The sequence below is a fragment of the Drosophila sulfurigaster genome, chromosome 3 (assembly GCF_023558435.1).
Source record: "Drosophila sulfurigaster albostrigata strain 15112-1811.04 chromosome 3, ASM2355843v2, whole genome shotgun sequence".
Classification (NCBI taxonomy): Eukaryota; Metazoa; Arthropoda; class Insecta; order Diptera; family Drosophilidae; genus Drosophila; species Drosophila sulfurigaster.
Window position 1 is genome coordinate 15,990,185 of NC_084883.1, and position 17,644 is coordinate 16,007,828.

General features: G+C 40.3%; 2 protein-coding genes across 4 annotated transcripts in view; one reads left to right on the forward strand and one right to left on the reverse strand.

The window, feature by feature from the left end:
• Nucleotides 1-486: 486 nt before the first annotated feature.
• The window catches only part of LOC133840714 (semaphorin-2A), a 67,512-nt gene continuing 50,354 nt past the window's right edge, over nt 487-17,644 (reverse strand). Inside the window, exons 3-16 of one of the 3 annotated variants that reach the window (XR_009894206.1) lie at nt 14,243-14,330; nt 12,824-12,875; nt 10,276-10,344; nt 9,893-10,003; nt 9,544-9,681; nt 8,804-8,936; nt 7,626-7,982; nt 5,617-5,845; nt 4,561-5,064; nt 3,861-4,013; nt 3,565-3,673; nt 3,178-3,271; nt 2,866-2,992; nt 487-2,760 (exon numbers count right to left, since the gene is read on the reverse strand). Coding sequence is in view for 2 of the 3 variants with exons in the window: in XM_062272698.1 (XP_062128682.1) it covers nt 3,185-3,271; nt 3,565-3,673; nt 3,861-4,013; nt 4,561-5,064; nt 5,617-5,845; nt 7,626-7,982; nt 8,804-8,936; nt 9,544-9,681; nt 9,893-10,003; nt 10,276-10,344; nt 12,824-12,875; nt 14,243-14,330 (2,030 nt within the window). In the remaining variant the exon portion in view is untranslated. The remainder of the gene's footprint in view (nt 2,761-2,865; nt 2,993-3,177; nt 3,272-3,564; nt 3,674-3,860; nt 4,014-4,560; nt 5,065-5,616; nt 5,846-7,625; nt 7,983-8,803; nt 8,937-9,543; nt 9,682-9,892; nt 10,004-10,275; nt 10,345-12,823; nt 12,876-14,242; nt 14,331-17,644) is intronic. The other 2 variants (XM_062272699.1, XM_062272698.1) reach the window with 2 other exon arrangements.
• On the forward strand, nt 15,439-17,605 carry LOC133840715 (NADP-dependent malic enzyme-like). The gene is made up of 4 exons (XM_062272700.1): nt 15,439-15,599; nt 15,650-15,764; nt 15,818-17,014; nt 17,076-17,605. The coding sequence occupies exons 1-4, from the start codon at nt 15,556-15,558 to the stop codon at nt 17,538-17,540; spliced, it is 1,821 nt and encodes a 606-aa protein (XP_062128684.1). The 5' UTR covers nt 15,439-15,555; the 3' UTR covers nt 17,541-17,605.

Genomic DNA, 17,644 nt, shown 5'->3' on the forward strand with positions numbered 1-17,644 from the left:
TCTTATCACATTTATTTACTGCATTTTCTTTTATTTTTACAGCTAAGTTCTTTGTTTAATTGTATGTTTTCATTATTTATCATTTTATTATTATTATTTGTTGTTTTCGAAATATTAAGATAGCTCATGATACGTTCCTCTGGGCAGCTGTGTGTTTTATAACTTTTTTTGTATTTTGTTTTTTTTTTGCGTATTTTTTTATGTTTTTCTCTTTTGTTTCGCTTTGATAATTCTTTAAATATTCAATATAGTTTATCATAGACAGAAAACTGTATACAGACATACACATATGCAAATGTATTTGAAGCGCGAATTATGTTTATTGTTTGGATACTTTGTAAAACTTTGCGATTAATTTGTATTTTTTACAAGGATTCTCTTTTGTTCTTTCGTTATTATGCTATTTTAACTATATAAAGTATGTATATATATAACTATTTATATATATATATGTATTGTGTTTATATTAAATTTGTAATTCATTACTTTTGTTTTTCATTTTTTTTGTTTGCGTTTATTTGCATTCTGAATTCATTAATTACTGACATTGCAATTTGCTTCATTTATACGGGTCATAATACAATATATTTTCATTTGCTCAACATCATGTGATTGTCATACAAAACATTTCACATAATCTTTAAATTATTTACAATAAACCTTAAATCAAATTGTGTCTACAAAAAAGCAAAAGAAACTTGTTTGTGTATCAAGTTAGAAGCTCAGAGCATTAGTAGCTGACAAAAATACAATAAGAGTATTTTTCACTTTTTATTCATTTACAATGGATATTACTAAGGACTAAGCTAAAAGTTGTTGTGTGTGGATAACTTTTAGATGGAAACATTAAAATTGTTTTGTTTAGTTTTAGTTTCTTTTTGTTTTTTATTTCATTTGTTTTTTGTCTGAGAAAACCTTTAGAAAAATATTATTTATTAAATTACGCATATATACCTACAATACCATCGAATAATGTACCTATGGGCTTTTCTTTTCATATCTTTTCTTCGTTTGAAAGACGACCTTCAATGGCCTTCCGATCAGAGAAGCGTTTAGTTTTCCATGTCTTTTGCATTTCAATATTGTTGATAGTTAGATAAGTTTTAAGTTTATCGCATATTGAACTATTTAATGGGGAGGAGAATAGGGGCATTTATCTGGCAGTTATCTGATGTATCTCTATGGCTTCAGAAGCTGTCTCGCTCTATCCATATCTATCTCTCAGATAGACCCACGACAGACAGCATCCAAACTTCGTTAAACATTATTAAACTGTATTTGCCACACCAACTTACTTAGATCTAAGATTAATAATAAATACGCTATACTTAAGTATTATATATTCTATATGTGTCTATGTAGATGAGCATGTTGGTCTCAATGCAGTAACTATGTGTGTCTGTGTATGTATGTATGTGTGTATATGTATGCATATATTGCTTATAGTAAACATTAGGCTAACGCGCCAATCTATACAAGGACGGCCAAATATTGCCGTTAGCGTGTTCTTGTTTAGCCAAAAAACTTGTTGAAAATAAAATGCGTAAATATACAATGTAAAAACAATCCTGAACCGAAGTTTCCAGCGTACACAAAATTTTCAATTTATTATCTTGCTCAGACTAAAACAAAGGCCAAGACTATTCTAATTTTTATTGGATTCATTCATAAAACATATATCCTTAGTGGCTGTAAATGCATTTAATCGATTATAACTAAAGCATATCATTATATACAATACTTAACCTTAACCTTAGAGACCAAAGTTGGGCTGTGCGTGTTCAAAATGTTGGCAATATCTTGAAATTTTGGTTCAATAAAATACAATGTACGCCAGAGGCCAGAGCCAGTTGTTGTTATTGAGTAAGTACTACTTATTGATACATACTATATTGTATTTTAATATTAAGTATTATATAACTATTGCTAGAATTATTAAACAAATATTGCTAGTTAATATACAAATTCGTTTAAGATCTTTCCCATGGCCAAGCGACACAATCTTTGTATTTGATTTGCCAAAAGTTGTTTCCACAATCGAAACAGAAACAGAAACAGAAATGAGAACAGAACAGAAACACGAACGGAACAGGAAACGGAAATAGAAATAGAAATCCAAATGCATTACGTAATATACACAAAAAGTAAAGGCAAAAATTCGTTGAATATTTCTATTTCATTCGTTTGCTGTCGTTGCAGCTCCTTGAAGTCCTGTTCAGCTTCGTCTATGTACGAGTATTATGTCATGTAGGTGGATTTTCTTTCATTCATATTCATATTCATTTTCATTTTCGTTTTCATTTTTGTTAAGTTAGTCTTAGCAATAATTTCGTGATACTTTCCGAAGAGTTATCGCAAATAGAAATAGAATTAGAAATAGAGACTCTGTTCTATGTATGTAAAACCGTATTTTCCATTTTCATTATGGCAGGATCCTTTTGTTAGTAACTTTTAAACGTTTACTTAACACTTGTTTAGCTAGTTGTGTGTGTGTATTTGTTGTTGTTGATGGTTTGTTGCTTAGATAATAAGATTATATTCGAATGCCAAACAAAGGAGCACTAAACAATTTCTATATACGAGTACGAGTACCTTTCTTTTTTTTTTGTAAATGAAGCAAACACATATTGAAAACATATTGAAATATTGTCTTTCAAAAGCTTAAAAATTTCAGTCTTTGTAGTTGGTTGCTCGGCTCTTGTCACTGCTTTCTGGGTGCTACTTAATCAGTTATCACCTGGTCATCAATGTTCTCGTCGGCTGCAAATAGTTGAGAGAGAAACAAACAAGAATAATAAATTAATAAATTACAAGCCAGTCAAATAAGAGTTTTTAACATATAGGCACATTTATACAACAACTTACTTTAACTAGAGACTTTAGAAACTAGTAGTACACGTGGCAAGCACAATAACCAAGGTGAAAATGTACAATTGGTGGCCGAAAGTGGAACGAACACCCGCCGACAAGGCCTCAGAGCTGAACAAGTACTCTGAGTGTGGGCAGCATGAATTTATTTTATTTCATTTTTTTTTTTGTGGGGGAAAGGCAGAAGAGGGCAAAGGCAAAGGCAGTTTGTTAATTTCATTTTATTCGGATTCTGTGTACCGGGGGTGGGTCGAACATAAAACATAAACTGAAATCTATATGCACTTGGCTTACGAGTCGTATACTTACTTCTGGGTCAGACCAAGGCGTCGTTGCTGAACACATCGTTGACATGTTTGCCATTGCTGCTGGTTGGCGCCGTCTTGTCCTTCAGGCCGCATTGCTGCAATGTACAAAAAAAAGCGGCAAGAGTCGCAAATTTAATTAGACTCAAATCTGAGGTAGCGCAGGTGGAAAAATCAGAAAACCAAAAATAATTTCGTTAATTGCAAGCGACTCGACTCGAGTAAAATAACATGGAAATTAGGCACACAGCATCAGCGATTTGCATGAAAAATTAATTAAAACAATTAACGGCGAGCAATTAAAGGCAGCTGCTCTGCTCTCCCTTTTATTCTCGCTTAACAGCTGTGCCAGTTGTTAAATGTATATTTAATTGAAATCCGTTTCACTTACCTCCTGCTTGGCTTGCCATTGCTTCATGGCTGATTTGTATTTCTCGAACTCGTTGCACCAATGCGAATAGATCTTCTGGTAGTCCTGTTTCTGCGATGGCGGCGAACATCTGTATTGAAAAGAAATATAAGAGCAGAGTGGCACAATAAGTTATCAGCAGCAGCAGAGAAACATGCAAAAGTCGAACGACGAACGTCGAAAGTTGAAAGTTTTCAACAAATGCGCGCCAACTTTCTAATTGCACAATGGATATTTTGACGCCCCAAGCGGTAAATTTAATTGCCGCGTAGACTCACCTGTGAGCATCCACAGTAACGCCATAGCTGCACAGCAGGGTGCCATCCAAGTAGCTATCGTAACGTCCGCCATCGCCTTCGTTCACAGCCAACAAGACAAGGCCGCCCTCGTTGGTCTCGATGTATTTGGTGGGCGTGTAGCGAACCTCGTAGCTGCCAGACGACAGAATGAAACGAAATGAGACAGACCGAAAAGGCAAGATAAGCAGATTTTCTATGAGTCGCATTTCTATTTTGAGTTGCTTTTCCATTTTTCGTAGTACGAGTGGAAAAGTGTCTCTCGCTCGTTCTCTCGCTCATTGGAAACGCAACAATAAAAATCAATATAAAGTGTGTGAAACTTTGGCAGCGCCAGCTGAACAGCTAAACAGCTGAAACTTTTTCCATTACAGACAGACTATTACTCCTGCTTCTACTCCTGCTCTGACTCAAAACTGTTCAGTTGTTGTCCTGGTGCGTAAACGCCAAAAAGCAGACTTCAACAGCATTTTAAAGTGTCAATTTACCGCAGCATTGGCAACGCAAGAACCAAAAGTTTCGCTTACACTTCCGATTTCATTATTTGCTTTCAATTTTCATTCAGAGCTCTCTCTCGGTCTTTTAAAGACAGCTGCGTCTCCAAGGAGTCTGCCTAATATGTGCAGACGCGCTTACTTCAAGACACTTTTAGCTTCAGTCATATATATATTGAATTACTTACCGCCCCTTCTCGGTGGAATGATGATACCAGCGCGTCTGCTTCTTGCGCAGCACATCGGGCATTTTGACGAAGCACGACAGATGCAGCGTCTGGCCATAGGAGGAGGTGACACGTTTGCGCAACACACTCGTATCGCAGATGCCCGACGTCTCGTTGGCCACATCCTGCAGCAATCCCAGTTGATACGGCCGACAAGCATTCACCTCCTTATCCCAGCCACAATACGGATCCGCCACGCAGCGGAAACAGCTGTCGTAGCGACGCGCACACATAGCCAGATCGATTTGCTTCACCTGATGATCGGTGGCCAGATAAAGTGAGCCAGTCTTCTGACTCAGTGTCAGCTCACGAATTGGCTCGTTGCGTGGCGAAGCCTCAAAGATGTCCACCAGATTGGAGTGTCGTTGGCCATAGTGCATGAACTGCACAATCTTGTAGATTTGGCCATGACTCGTGGCCACAAAGTACACGAGGAACTCCTGGTTCAGCTTGTCGATGCGAATTCTGAGGGAGAAAAAGAGAAAGAAGGAAAGCATAAGGACAAGGCATAATAAATATGGCAGAGAGTCAGTAAAATTCTTCGTTTTGTTTTTTTTTTTTTTTTGCTGGCTCAACAAATCTCAAATGCACGCGAGTTGCGAGCAAGTTTGTGCGTCCTCTGTTGGAAAACAAAACGTTTAACTAAAAGCATATCCTGCGGCGCATTGCTCATAAGTTCCGGCCAAGTTATTTTACAAGTCGTTATGCTGCACACAGCAACAGCAACAGCCAGCAACAAAAACAAGCAACAGCAACAGCAGCAGTTGGAGAATCCGGAGCGACATTTGTGCTGTCAGTGAGCGAGTGCTCCCAGATGTCAGCATTGGGTTCTGTGTTGTGTGGCTGTGGCTAACGCAAGGACTGCACTCTGTATAAACTTGGCAAATGTCAACAAGCGAATCACACACACACAAACACACACAGACACAGAGACAGAGACAGATACGTGGCTTGTTGCCAGCAGCAAACGGAGAGAACTGCAGCTCGCTAATGAATACATTTACACATTTTACTTACTTGTCGACCACAAGGCGGGTGAGGATTACGTCTCGTTTGTAGAATACCGGATTGCCAAATTCATGATCGACCGCCTTGTCCATTAGCGGATGTTTGCGTATGAAATTCAACACCGAGTCCGGCAGTGTTGCGGTGTCGTTGTGGCATGTGCCCGGACGTGGTTCCGGCACTTTAGAGTTCAGCACGGGCAGCCAAGCGCTATTCGATGTCGCCTGTTCCTTGAACTTGCCTACGCAGAACACAGAACAGAAAAAAGAGAAACAGAGTGTGAGTTGTATTTTATGTAGTGCATAAAAGTGCAGCCCAGAAAAGTATGCTACGTTAAATTTATGTGTGTCAGCGAGCTGTGTGGTAAATGATAAATTGTCGAGCTCTTGGCGCTGATTTGTGGCCACGCCAGACAGCGTCTGACCAAAAAACAAAAACACCATGCAATTCGAACTACTAATTACACAAAGAGAGCGGGAGAGAGAGAGAGAGCGAGAGAGAGTTCGGTTTGCTGCCAAGTACTTAAAGTATTTGCTGCATAATCATTTGTTTTTCATAATTAATTGCTCTGGCTCTGGAGCATTTTTTTCTCACACATATCGCACTGGGTGTTACAACATGCCCGCAAAACATTGCATAATGAATTTTAAGTGTATGCCAGATTTTTTCACTGCTCTCGCTGTGTCGCCATCAGTCTGTGATTTGTCTGTCTGTCCGTCTGTCTGTCTGTCTGTATGTTCGTCTGTCTGTATGTTCGTCTGTCTGTCTATATCTTGGTCTTGGCAGTGCTCCATACACACAATTTTATGGTGTTAATGAACTTTTCAACAAAGTGCCTGCACATTCAGTTGCACAGTTGTGTGATTGGCGCTACTTGATTTTGGCAGCTGTCGCCTAAATAAATTCATTCATACGGATACGAATACGAAGTCGGATATGTATGCTGGTATATTTGAATGTCACTTTAATCCATTCGCAATCTTTCTACAAGCATGTCATACCGCACACAACTGATTAATCTTCAGCACAAATTGAATTCGAGTGAAATTGCAACGGAAATGAATTTCACATCTGTAGATGTCGCGTTTTGCTTGAATACAAGCTGTGTGTAGTTGTGCTGTGCTGACATATACAAAACTTGAGCATTTGCAACTACTATTTGAAAGCATGCACTTTGCATGTTAATAGAGAGAACAAGCATATAGAAATATATATTCGTACTTAAGTACATGCTTGCACTTGCCACATGCTCTAGAGCGAGAGCGAGAGAGAGACAGAGAGACTGCCGCTCGTTTTGCGAGTAGTTTGGATTAAATTATGACATGCGTTTGCCATGTTGCATGCCAGATTTTATGCAGTGCCAGCAGAATTCTATTTTTTTTTTCATAGTTGTTGTTAGTGTGCATATGACGTTGCATTACAAATTGCATGCGTCGTGAGTTGCGTGTTGCAACTCAGCAGCAGCAACAACAAAGGCCTGCATGGGCGTTGTTAACACCTGTCACGCATATCTTGTTACCGTTACTGCCTGCTGCCTGCTGTTTGCTACCCTTGGCCGAGCAGCACGCCATTTTGTGGCAAATGTTAAAGCATTTAAAGCCAGCCAAGCATCGAGCTTGCCAGCAACAGCAGCAGCAGCCTCCCCAGTGGCAAAGGCAGTGGCAGAGGCACATCAATTCAACTCGCGCCATTTAACGCTAAAATGCCAAAGCTGCTGTGTACGGCAGACACACACAAGCATGCATAGATACCAGTAAACACACACATTGAAACACACACAGCTGGCAGCACCTGTGAGCGTAATTTCTTCCGGCAGCTGCAGCCTGAAACGTAATGGGAAACGTTGGAAGAAGTCAAACATAGCTGCTACCACATGCACGTTCGTAAAAATGGCGCCACAGAGAATTATTGCCAATGCAATAAATCTCGTGCTTACGCTTGCCGAGACACACACTGAGACACACACACACACAGACTCACTCCCTCCCACACATTTAAAGCTTCTTTCCCTCTACACTAACCTTCGAAGGCCGCATTGATATCTCTTATATCGTAACTGCAGACCGCGGAGCCAATCAGTCCATTCGTGTTCGTTGTAAATGTGGCATAGAATTTGCTATCGTCGTTGGGCATCTTATAGACCGATTGGATTTCGTTGAAATAGAAGGGAAACTCGCTCGATATGCTGCAGTTCATCCGCGCCTTAAGATACGTCGCCCAGTTCTGGCTGATCATGTACTTGCCACCGCGATCATTTTTGCACACGCGTGCCACACGTGAATAGACGGCCTTGCCACAATTGATGTACTCCACGGCGTGCTCCCGAAAGAAGAAATACACAAAGTCGCCAATGTCGAACGAGCCCACAAAATTGGGTTCTGAAATAGTATAGAATAATGAAACATTAATGAATTGAATTTAATTATATTAAATATTGAAGTGACTATCGAAATACTTTATTAGAATTATTTGTATAGTAGTAAATATATATTAAAAGAAGAAATAAATTATGAAGTGAATTGAATTAAATTGCAAATAAATTTGAAATTATTTAAAAAATAGTTCTACTTATATGCTAAATAAAAAATATAGATCAATGTACTTTAACTTCAGCTACTTTTTTTACTCTATGAATTGCGGGTACATAATGAAAGAAATTATGAGCTTCACTTAAGTAATAGTTTTTTTAAATCATGTAATCTAATGAAAAATTGATTTCTTTAAAAAAAAATATGTATTTCAGTAATAAATATTATTTGTATTTATTACAAAGAAATTTTGAAATTTTATTTTCATTTGAATAAATATAACAAAAAAAGCTTTTGAGTGCTTCGAATTGTAGACTTCCAATCAATTTTTACTGCACATTTTGAATTGCATTTATTTAGTTTGTTAGCAGCGAATTTGTTTGCAATAAAAAGAGAAGAGAATTGGTTGAATTTTCGATGCGAACATAATTTCTATTTGTGGAATGTTGGATTTTGCAATAAATTGTTTAAATAACAAAATTAGTTGAAGCTAATCCGAAGTACTTTTTTGTTGAGTGAAATTGTTGTGTTGTGGCAATAAACATATTCGGAAAATATGAAATGAATGTTACGATTTTAATTGGAAATTATTGTGTTTTGTTTTTGTTGATCTGGATGCCAATTCAAATCAATTCTGTACAATATTTAATGAAATGGAAAACAAAACTTACTGTCCAGTAATTTGGAATCGTATTTGACGGTGCGCTTGAAGTTGGCCTCTTTACGACCGGTTGTAAAGTTGTACAGATCCGAACGGAATATCACGGAATCAGCTTTAGTAAACTCAGCGTTTGTTCCAGCATACTAAAAGAAAGGGGAATAGAAAAAAGAAAAGTCAAATGGATTTAACCTTAGTCTCTGTGTTGGATCGCTGGCAATGCAGGCAAATTAGCGCCAAATATTCGGGAAATTTGATTTTGCAAGGCAAAGGAAAGGCATGGCACACACACACATACGCGCACTCACACAGTCACACAGGCACGCACACAATTACGCGTAAAGTGTAAGCACGTGCCTCAGACCCGATTCACTTCATAGCTTCTCAGTCCCTATGTGTGTGTGCCTCACTCTAATTTAATTTCAGCTGCTTTATTGCGACTCTTTTAAATTTCTTGCCATTTGGCCTCCCAGAACTTTGCTTTTCTCCCTTGCCACATGCCCCACGTTCCCATGCCCCAAAGCGACGCTTCTCCTTGCCTACTTCCTACTTTCTACTCGCTTTCGCCTTTCGCCCTTTGCCATTGCCATTGCCTTTGCCTTTTCTTTTGCCTTTACTTTACTTTTGTAATTTTATTACAATTGACATTTTTCGTTTCTTTTTTCTTCACTTTTCTTTTTTGTTTCCCTTTTATTTTTCCTTCCGTCGGCATTGCGACGACGACTTGCGAGACTTGCCACGACTTGGACTTACCAGCGCAGGCAAACCAAAGGGATTTCCGTTTTCCACATAGACGGCGGTTGAGTTGTCAGCAGGATCGTAGGGACACTTGCCAATGCCCAACCCAATGCCGGGCACGTACTGGGATCTGGGTAAATGTGTTAAGTTGGCCTGCGAGAGAAAGAAGAAAGAAAGAACACAAGAAAGGAGAGAAGGGTGAGTAAAGCGCATTAGTTGACTTTAATTTTGAGTTTCTTTAGCATTGCTGCCAGCAAAATTAACTCCTTGAGTGACGCACACAATTAGCTGACAAAGTCTAGGACTTATTTACATACATATATATTCTTGTATACTTATGCTACTTGTCAAATCGGTTACTCACATTTATGACATAATCCTTGGGGTTGTGCGCATTAGTGCCGCAAACGTAGAGGCGATGTCCATTGAAGTTCATCGGCTGGATGACACGAATATGATTCCGGCACTCGACCTTCTTGATGTGTGCCCAATATTGTGTGTATTCGATAGTGAAAACAATAGTTAAAGTAACAAAATAATAGTGTGTAGTTGTGTGTTTGGGGGGGCGAAGGAAAATGAAGGCAAATGCATAAGTTTCAGGTAACGAGATGATGGCCAAAATAGATGCTTTCAAATATTTGCAATACTTGCAATTTAGTTTGTTAAATTTTGCAAGGGATATGAATATGTGCATGAGCTCAAAAGCAATATGTTATCTAGACTGTTTGTATATAACACAAAACGTACCTCTCTCTTGCCCTTGGACACACAGTTGAGGATGTCGGATCCAGTAGGTTCCAGTATTAAGACATCGCGCTGCAAAGAAATAAAGCAAACTTTAAGTTGCGTATGAAGTCAAACAATAGAGGTATTTTAAAAACACTTTAACATATTATATACGCTTTAATTTGGGTCGCTCGGTGAATGCGACACGCTTAACAAGTATTCCAAAAGTTTATTGAAAGCGTGATAAAATTTCATGCTTATCAAGAAGGCGACGCGACAGTCAAAACAACAACAATGGAGAACGAGAACGAGAGAGCAACAATTGAAGATTGTTTGTATATGCGACTGTGTACGTCTGAGTATGTTTGTGTGTATGTGTGTGTGTCGCCAGCACACAAAACACGTACAATCAAGACGCCCATCTCGTGTGGTTGTGTGGGAAATGAATGTGTGTGTGTGATGTCGATGCCTGGTGAGGCACTGCTGCTGCTTTTTGTATTTATTGTTATTTGTTCTTGTTGTTGTTGTTGTTGTCCGTTGTTATTTCACTCACGTTGAGCATTTGTTTATTTAATTCGATTTTCGCCTGCACTTGAATTTTGAACGCCAACGCGGAAGCAAGAAGAACACAAAAAAAAACTGAAAATATAAAGGAAAACTTTGGCAATTTTAGCAGCGACTTGGCATTGTCGCACGTTCGCGATAAATGTTCATTTTTTGTGCTCTTTTTTTTTTTGGTGTGTACTTGGTCTCAGCAATTGTTCATGTGCATTCCACGGCAAATCAATAAGCAGAACTCAACTTATATACGTATATAGAAATCTGAGAAATGACACACTTTGCGCTCTGGCCATGAGGCGGAGGACAGAACACAATATCCTGTCCTGTTGACAGTTTGCCCGCCTCACTAGACACGCTTTGCACTTTAAGGCGACGCCACTCGCATTTGGAGCCCTGAGCTGTGGCTAAGTGCTTCGATTCAGATTCAACTTGAAACGCAATTTGTGCTCGACCAAAGTCTGAGCACTGAACGGATGGATCTCTGGGGCTTGGGCTTGGGAGAGAGCACAAATAATTGCTGTTGAAAGCATTTGATGCAACTGGGGCAAAAGTGGCGCTAGGATGGCTCAAAAGATGTGGCAAACGGCAGCAAATGGTTACTCCATTCGAATGCGAATACGAATGCGAATCCGAAATGCGAAATGAGAATGGCAAGTGGGAAATGCCAATGCCAATGCAATGAACTTGAAACGGAAACGGATATTGATAGTTCAAGACGAAATCATTAAAGTTCAATTGTCCGCCTACCCAACTTTCAAGCTCTCTCTCTCTCTCACTCTCTTGTTCACAACGGAAGTGCAGCTGGAAAGAAAAATCCAAATTTTTTTGACAGCGATTTGGCTTGCAGTTCCGAATATCGTAAATTCCCTAAACCACTGAAAGGATTTTAATGACTTTTGCACAGAGGAATTTGTTGCAAAACTTTCTTACTTAGAAGAAATGGTTCAACCTTTTAATAATTACTGTTTATGGAGAATTTGTAATCGTTGAGTATACAATTCTCTTTTAATAATTTATTGTGTCAACTTTTCAATAAAAAGTATTTACAAATAATCTTAATTTTAAATTAACCTTTCTTGCAAATTTTCGAGAGACTTCCTAATCTTTTTCTTCTGACTTGTTCCAATTGAATGTGATAACTTTTCAATCAAAATATTTCCAAAAAAAATTTAACTTTTCATGCAAACTTTTCTTGCTTTGAAAACTCGACTGAACGTTTAAATAATTACTAAATATTGCAATTAGAAAAAACAACTGAACTTTTGAATAATTTCTAAATATTTATTAAAAAGCTGCAACCGTTTTATCTATTCTATTGATTAAATATACAAAATTTGGAATAAAAATATTTTACAATTTAAATAAATAAAATAAACTTTGCTTCTATTTATATTTTCAACAATTTTGAGCTTGCTAGCTTATTGAAAATGTAGTTCAAGGAGAAATAGCTGACATGCAATTTATGATGGACGCAAATAGAATATTTCGAAATGCATAAGTAAATGGAATTGAGAGCAAAACACTTGAAAAGCAGCACATTGCAAGCAAATGTTTGCATGCAGAGATGCGGAGATGACACAAAGTGCATGGAGCAGCAAGCAGAAGCCGAAAGCGGAGCGTGTAGAGACGCTCAACAAAACCACTTTACTGTCTGCGCAGGTGAAAAGCCTGCAAGTGAGTTCAGCATATGTGTGTATGAGTGTGTGTGTGTGTGTAACATATGTAGGTGTGTGTCTGAGTGTGTCAACAACTGCCAGCCTGCCTGCCTGCCTGCCTGCCTGCCTGCCTTCTTGGCTGCTTTGGTTGCTTTGGTTGCCTGCCTTGTCTAGCTGTCTGGCAAGCAACACTCAAGTGGCTGAGAGTGTCAGCTTCTGTGTGTATCTTGTCCATTTACATGCGCTATTTATTTCGTATTTTCCTTTCCACCTGCAATCAATTGACATTCCACATTCCATCTCCACAACGACTTTCACTTTAATGTTCTCACTTCCACTTTCATTTCACTTACCTCACAGATGGATTGACTGATGTTGCGCAGATTGAGGCGAAATATGCGATCCCTGCAAGAGATAATGGGAAATAAATTACGCTTTGTTTTTTTCTTTTATTTATTTTTTGTTGTTGTTGTTTCGTTTGGATCTTATAAGGACATGCAAGTGACACTTGAGCTAATCCCGAACTCGTGCCGTGACATACGATAAGTTAATGCTGTGCAGCAAGGGCGTGACACAGATAGACACATTAGACATCGAGCAGAAGGCATCATCAGTTTGTCAGTTTGTCATTATAAAACCAACGCCAACGACTAAGCAATTGAAATTGTCTTTTTCGTGCCGTTCCCGTTCTATCTGTCTGCCTGCTGTGTGTGTATTTTTTTTTGAAAAATGGTTGCGTTGCACATGCCGCAAAACGTCGCACACTTTTAGGCTTTGCCGCACCTGCGGCGTCGCTACGTTTTGCTGCGTTTGCAATGGCCACCAAGGCTTGCAACTGATTGATTGATTGATGGATATATCGATGTCGATGTCGCTGTCGCAATATTGCCACACACTCACACAGACGCCGACACAGACACAGACACAATTGCGATGGCGAACTTTAAGCGGCAGCCGCAATTTCAGTGGCACTTTTAGGGCCACTCCAAAGTTTCAACTGGGAAAAAGGGGAAGCCGTCGACAAAACTCGGTGCTAAAGTGTGTTTTATGTAGTTTCCGGCAGAGTTTTAGGCGCTGTCGCTGGCCCTCAACAACTCTGAACCATTAATCTTCATTTCGGTACTAGCAAGAGCAACAGCAGCAGGAGACGAAGGACCCACTGACGATGATGCTCCGACGACCGCCGCCCTCTGACGGTGCTGTGGCTGCGTTGGAAAAATGGCGCACGAGTCAAGTGGTAATTTTGGTTACTTTGTTTGGCTGCTTTTGAACCCCCCTCGCACGTCCCTCGTTAGGCGACTCGAGAGACCGCAACTGTTAAAATGCGGCCATGTTAAACTTGCGGCAGACAAATGAGCAAACGACGTCCATTGTCAAATTGAGCTGGAGAACTAGTCTGACCTGGCTTTGCCCTCTCTCTCTCTCCTCTTCTCAACCCCCCGACCTGTCTCGACCCCTAGCCTCTGGCCCCTTACCCTACCGCATTAATTCATAATTATGTATGCCGACAGTGTTGGCAACAAACTCTCGACCGAAAATGAAATATGCAGCAGCAAAAGTAGCTGCTACGCCTGCAACCGGAAATTCGCACAGTCAGACCGGAAGCGTGTAATTATCACAGTTTGGTGTGAGGCGCACACAGATGCGAGAACATCAAGAACTTGGTCTGCATAGTTTCCCCGTCTACTTATAAATCTAACACTTGGTCGAAAAAGAGTCAAAGTCGTGGTTATTCCTTAGCTCGGATATGGTTATAGGATAAGGATACTTACATGGCGCCAACGTAGAGCGCATTGTTGCGCTCATCCATGTAGAAGGTTTTATAGTGCAGCGGCCCACAACTAAAGTCTCTGACATGTTCTGTAAATAATAGAAATAAGAAAGATTAAGCATATTGCGTATACGCAGGGTAAAATACAAGAGCGAGCGATATTGTTGTTTTTAAAGGTTATTCAGTGGGTTGACTTTTTGACTTGAGTTAATTAAAGTTCATGCATCTATTAATGAAACTGTCAGCAGCAGCGTGTGTCAGGCGTACAAAAAAACTAATTAAACTATTATAATTTAGGCACACAAAGCTAATTTATGGGGCGGCATCAGGCGCAGACTCCCAGACAAAAGAAGTCATGTATACTTCTAATATGAGAGAACAATGCACACACACTCAAGCACACACACACTTGGTAAACAAACACAACAGGCGAAAAAGCCTTGCAGATTTGACAACGAATGCGGTTAGAATGTCACGTACTAGGAAACGTCACGTGCCTCGCGTCCTCCAAAAATACATGCTTATATGTATGTGGACGATGACGACGTCGACGGCGAATGCTTCGTGGCTCCACTGTCAATGTCATTAACGAAAGATTGAGGCATTTAGCTAAAATTTTTACGACATTAAGTTGTCAACTAATTTGGCGCAATTAGTAAGCAATGCGCTGATGCGCTGAAAAGTAGGCAACTTTTTTATTTCAAAACACAAATCCTTTGATGGCAGCGCTAAGAGTCAATTTTGTGTTGTTCCCATTTTCCACTTTATACTTTGTTTCACATCGACTCAATCTCTTACTTCTTCTCTCTTTTCTCTCTCTCTCTCTCTCTCTCTCTGTCTCGCTGTGTGGATGTCAACATCCCAAAATGAAACGACATCTAATGAGCTCCCACTGACAATAGGCCACCTCCCAAAAGGCAGCACGACACGACAACAACTTTGGGCAAAGAAAAAGAAAACATGCTCATTAAAATGAGCAAAGCCTTAGACATTGAGTTGCCCAGTGATTTGCATAATAATACATAATGAATAATAAGTAAGCATCTAAATAGTATTGTCAGCAGGCTCAGCTAGCCAACTGGCTAGTTGACCCTTATGCAAATTTCCATTGCTTGTTTCGAATTTTACAATTTGTAATGTAACTGTGAGAACAGTCATGTTTAACAATCTCTCTCAATTGAATTAATTGTTGTTCAACTAATTTCATTGCAATCTATCCTACAAATCACAGGAAGCTATTCAGATGACAACCTTATTTAAAGTTTATATTTTGTCTTGTATTTTTTTTTTTTGTTTAGAGATTAAATTTAGAGTATGGCTCAGAGACAAGTGCTGCATGGATTAGGGCGCGGCATCGGGTGAGTTTTATTACGACTTTTAATAGCTTTCAATACTAAATCGATATCAGATGGTCGATGAGCCACAAAAGGCAACCAAATTCTACCACTGTGCGATACTCCCATTGGATGCCAACGATTGCGAAAAGTGATTATCGGAAATCTGTGGACCCGAAGTACAATAAGGTTTGCTGATGTTATGGAGAAGTTACCCGCTTTAAGCATGCTTCTTTTTACAGGGCATGTCCTACACATATGAGGAGCGTCAACGTTTAAGTTTGTGTGGACTTCTGCCGCCTGCATATCGCACAATGGAGCAGCAGTTGTATGCGGTCTCTGAGAGTTTCGCTAACCAGACTTCCGATCTGCATCGCTACATATTCTTGCGGGCACTACGACAACGCCATGAACGTCTCTACTACGAGTTTCTCTCCAAAAGAGTGAACGAGTGTATGCCCATCATATACACGCCCACGGTAGGTACAGCGTGTGTCAAGTTCAGCCTTTTGCACTATACCGCCCTTGGGCTGTATGTGACGCGATACGACAAAGGTCACGTGATCGATGTGCTGAAGAACTGGCCTCAACCAGAAATTCGTGCCGTCTGCATTACGGATGGCGAACGCATTCTCGGCTTGGGCGATCAGGGGGCCAATGGCATGGGCATCTCAGTGGGCAAAATGGATTTGTACACCGCCCTTGGCCGCATACCACCGCAGTTCCTGATGCCCGCCGTCCTGGATGTGGGCACTAATAATCAGACGCATCTCGCTGATCCCCTGTACATTGGCATACGTCAGGAGCGATTGAGGGGTCCCGAATACGAGGAGATTGTGCAAGAATTCATGGATGCTGTGGTCGAGGTCTGGGGACCGCAAACACTCATACATTTCGAAGACTTTGCGACGCCGAATGCGTTTAAGTTCATCAATAAGTATCAGGATTGCTATTGCTATTTCAATGATGATATCCAAGGCACAGCTGCCACTGGGCTGGCAGCATTCCTAGGCGTGGAGCGTATTTCAAAGAAGCCGCTGCAAGATCATGTTATATTTATGGCTGGCGCTGGCAGCGCATGTCTAGGCATTGCAAAGCTGGTCATCAAGGAGCTGCTGAAGCGCAATGTCAGCGAGAAGGACGCCTACAAGAATATATACATTGCCGACCAGTTTGGACTGGTCACCAAAGAAACCAAAGAAATGATACCAGACTTGAAGCCATTCCGCAAGGATATGCCACCGATAAAGAGCCTCGAGGAAATGGTGGAGAAATTCAAGCCATCTATATTGTTGGGTGCTACCGGCTCGGCTGGCATCTTCACAGAGAAGGTACTTCGCACGATGGGAAAGCATAATGAACGGCCAGCGATATTCGCAGTTTCGAATCCAACAACCAAGGCTGAATGCACCGCCGAGCAGGCCTACAACTTCACCGAGGTTAGCACACATATTAAATACCTCTTTTCTTATTTTTCACTATATTTCATCTTGTTGTCAGGGTCGTGCTCTGTTTTGTTCCGGCTCCCCCTTTCCGCCCGTGGTATTCAATGGAAAACGCATTGTTCCCGGGCAGGCAAATAATTCGTTTGCCTTTCCCGGCGTCGCCTTGGCCGTGATGTGTACGCGACCTTTTAAAATACCCGATGATGTATTTCTGGTTGCTGCTAAAACGCTAGCCGACTATGCGGAGAAACACTATCCGGGCGAAGAGAAACTCTTTCCGACTACAGTCGAAGCTTGCGATGTGGCATTCGACATTGCCGTGAATGTGGCGAAATATTTCTTCGACAAGGGATTGAGCAATGTTTTTCCGAAGCCTGATGATATCAGTGATTTCATCAAGCAGCAGCAATATTATACTAATTACGGATCATCGTTGCCGCCCGTCTGGGAATATCCAGAGTTGCCCTCATGTCCGTTGCCGGACGAGTGGGAAAAGAAGACGAACAAGCAACGCAGCTAGCCTTGAAATATTTGATTTCGTTTTTAGTTTGTTTTTGATGCAAAGTAAATTGAAAGTCGTGTGTAGCCAAGTCTTTTATTTTTTTATGATTTTTACTATTTGAT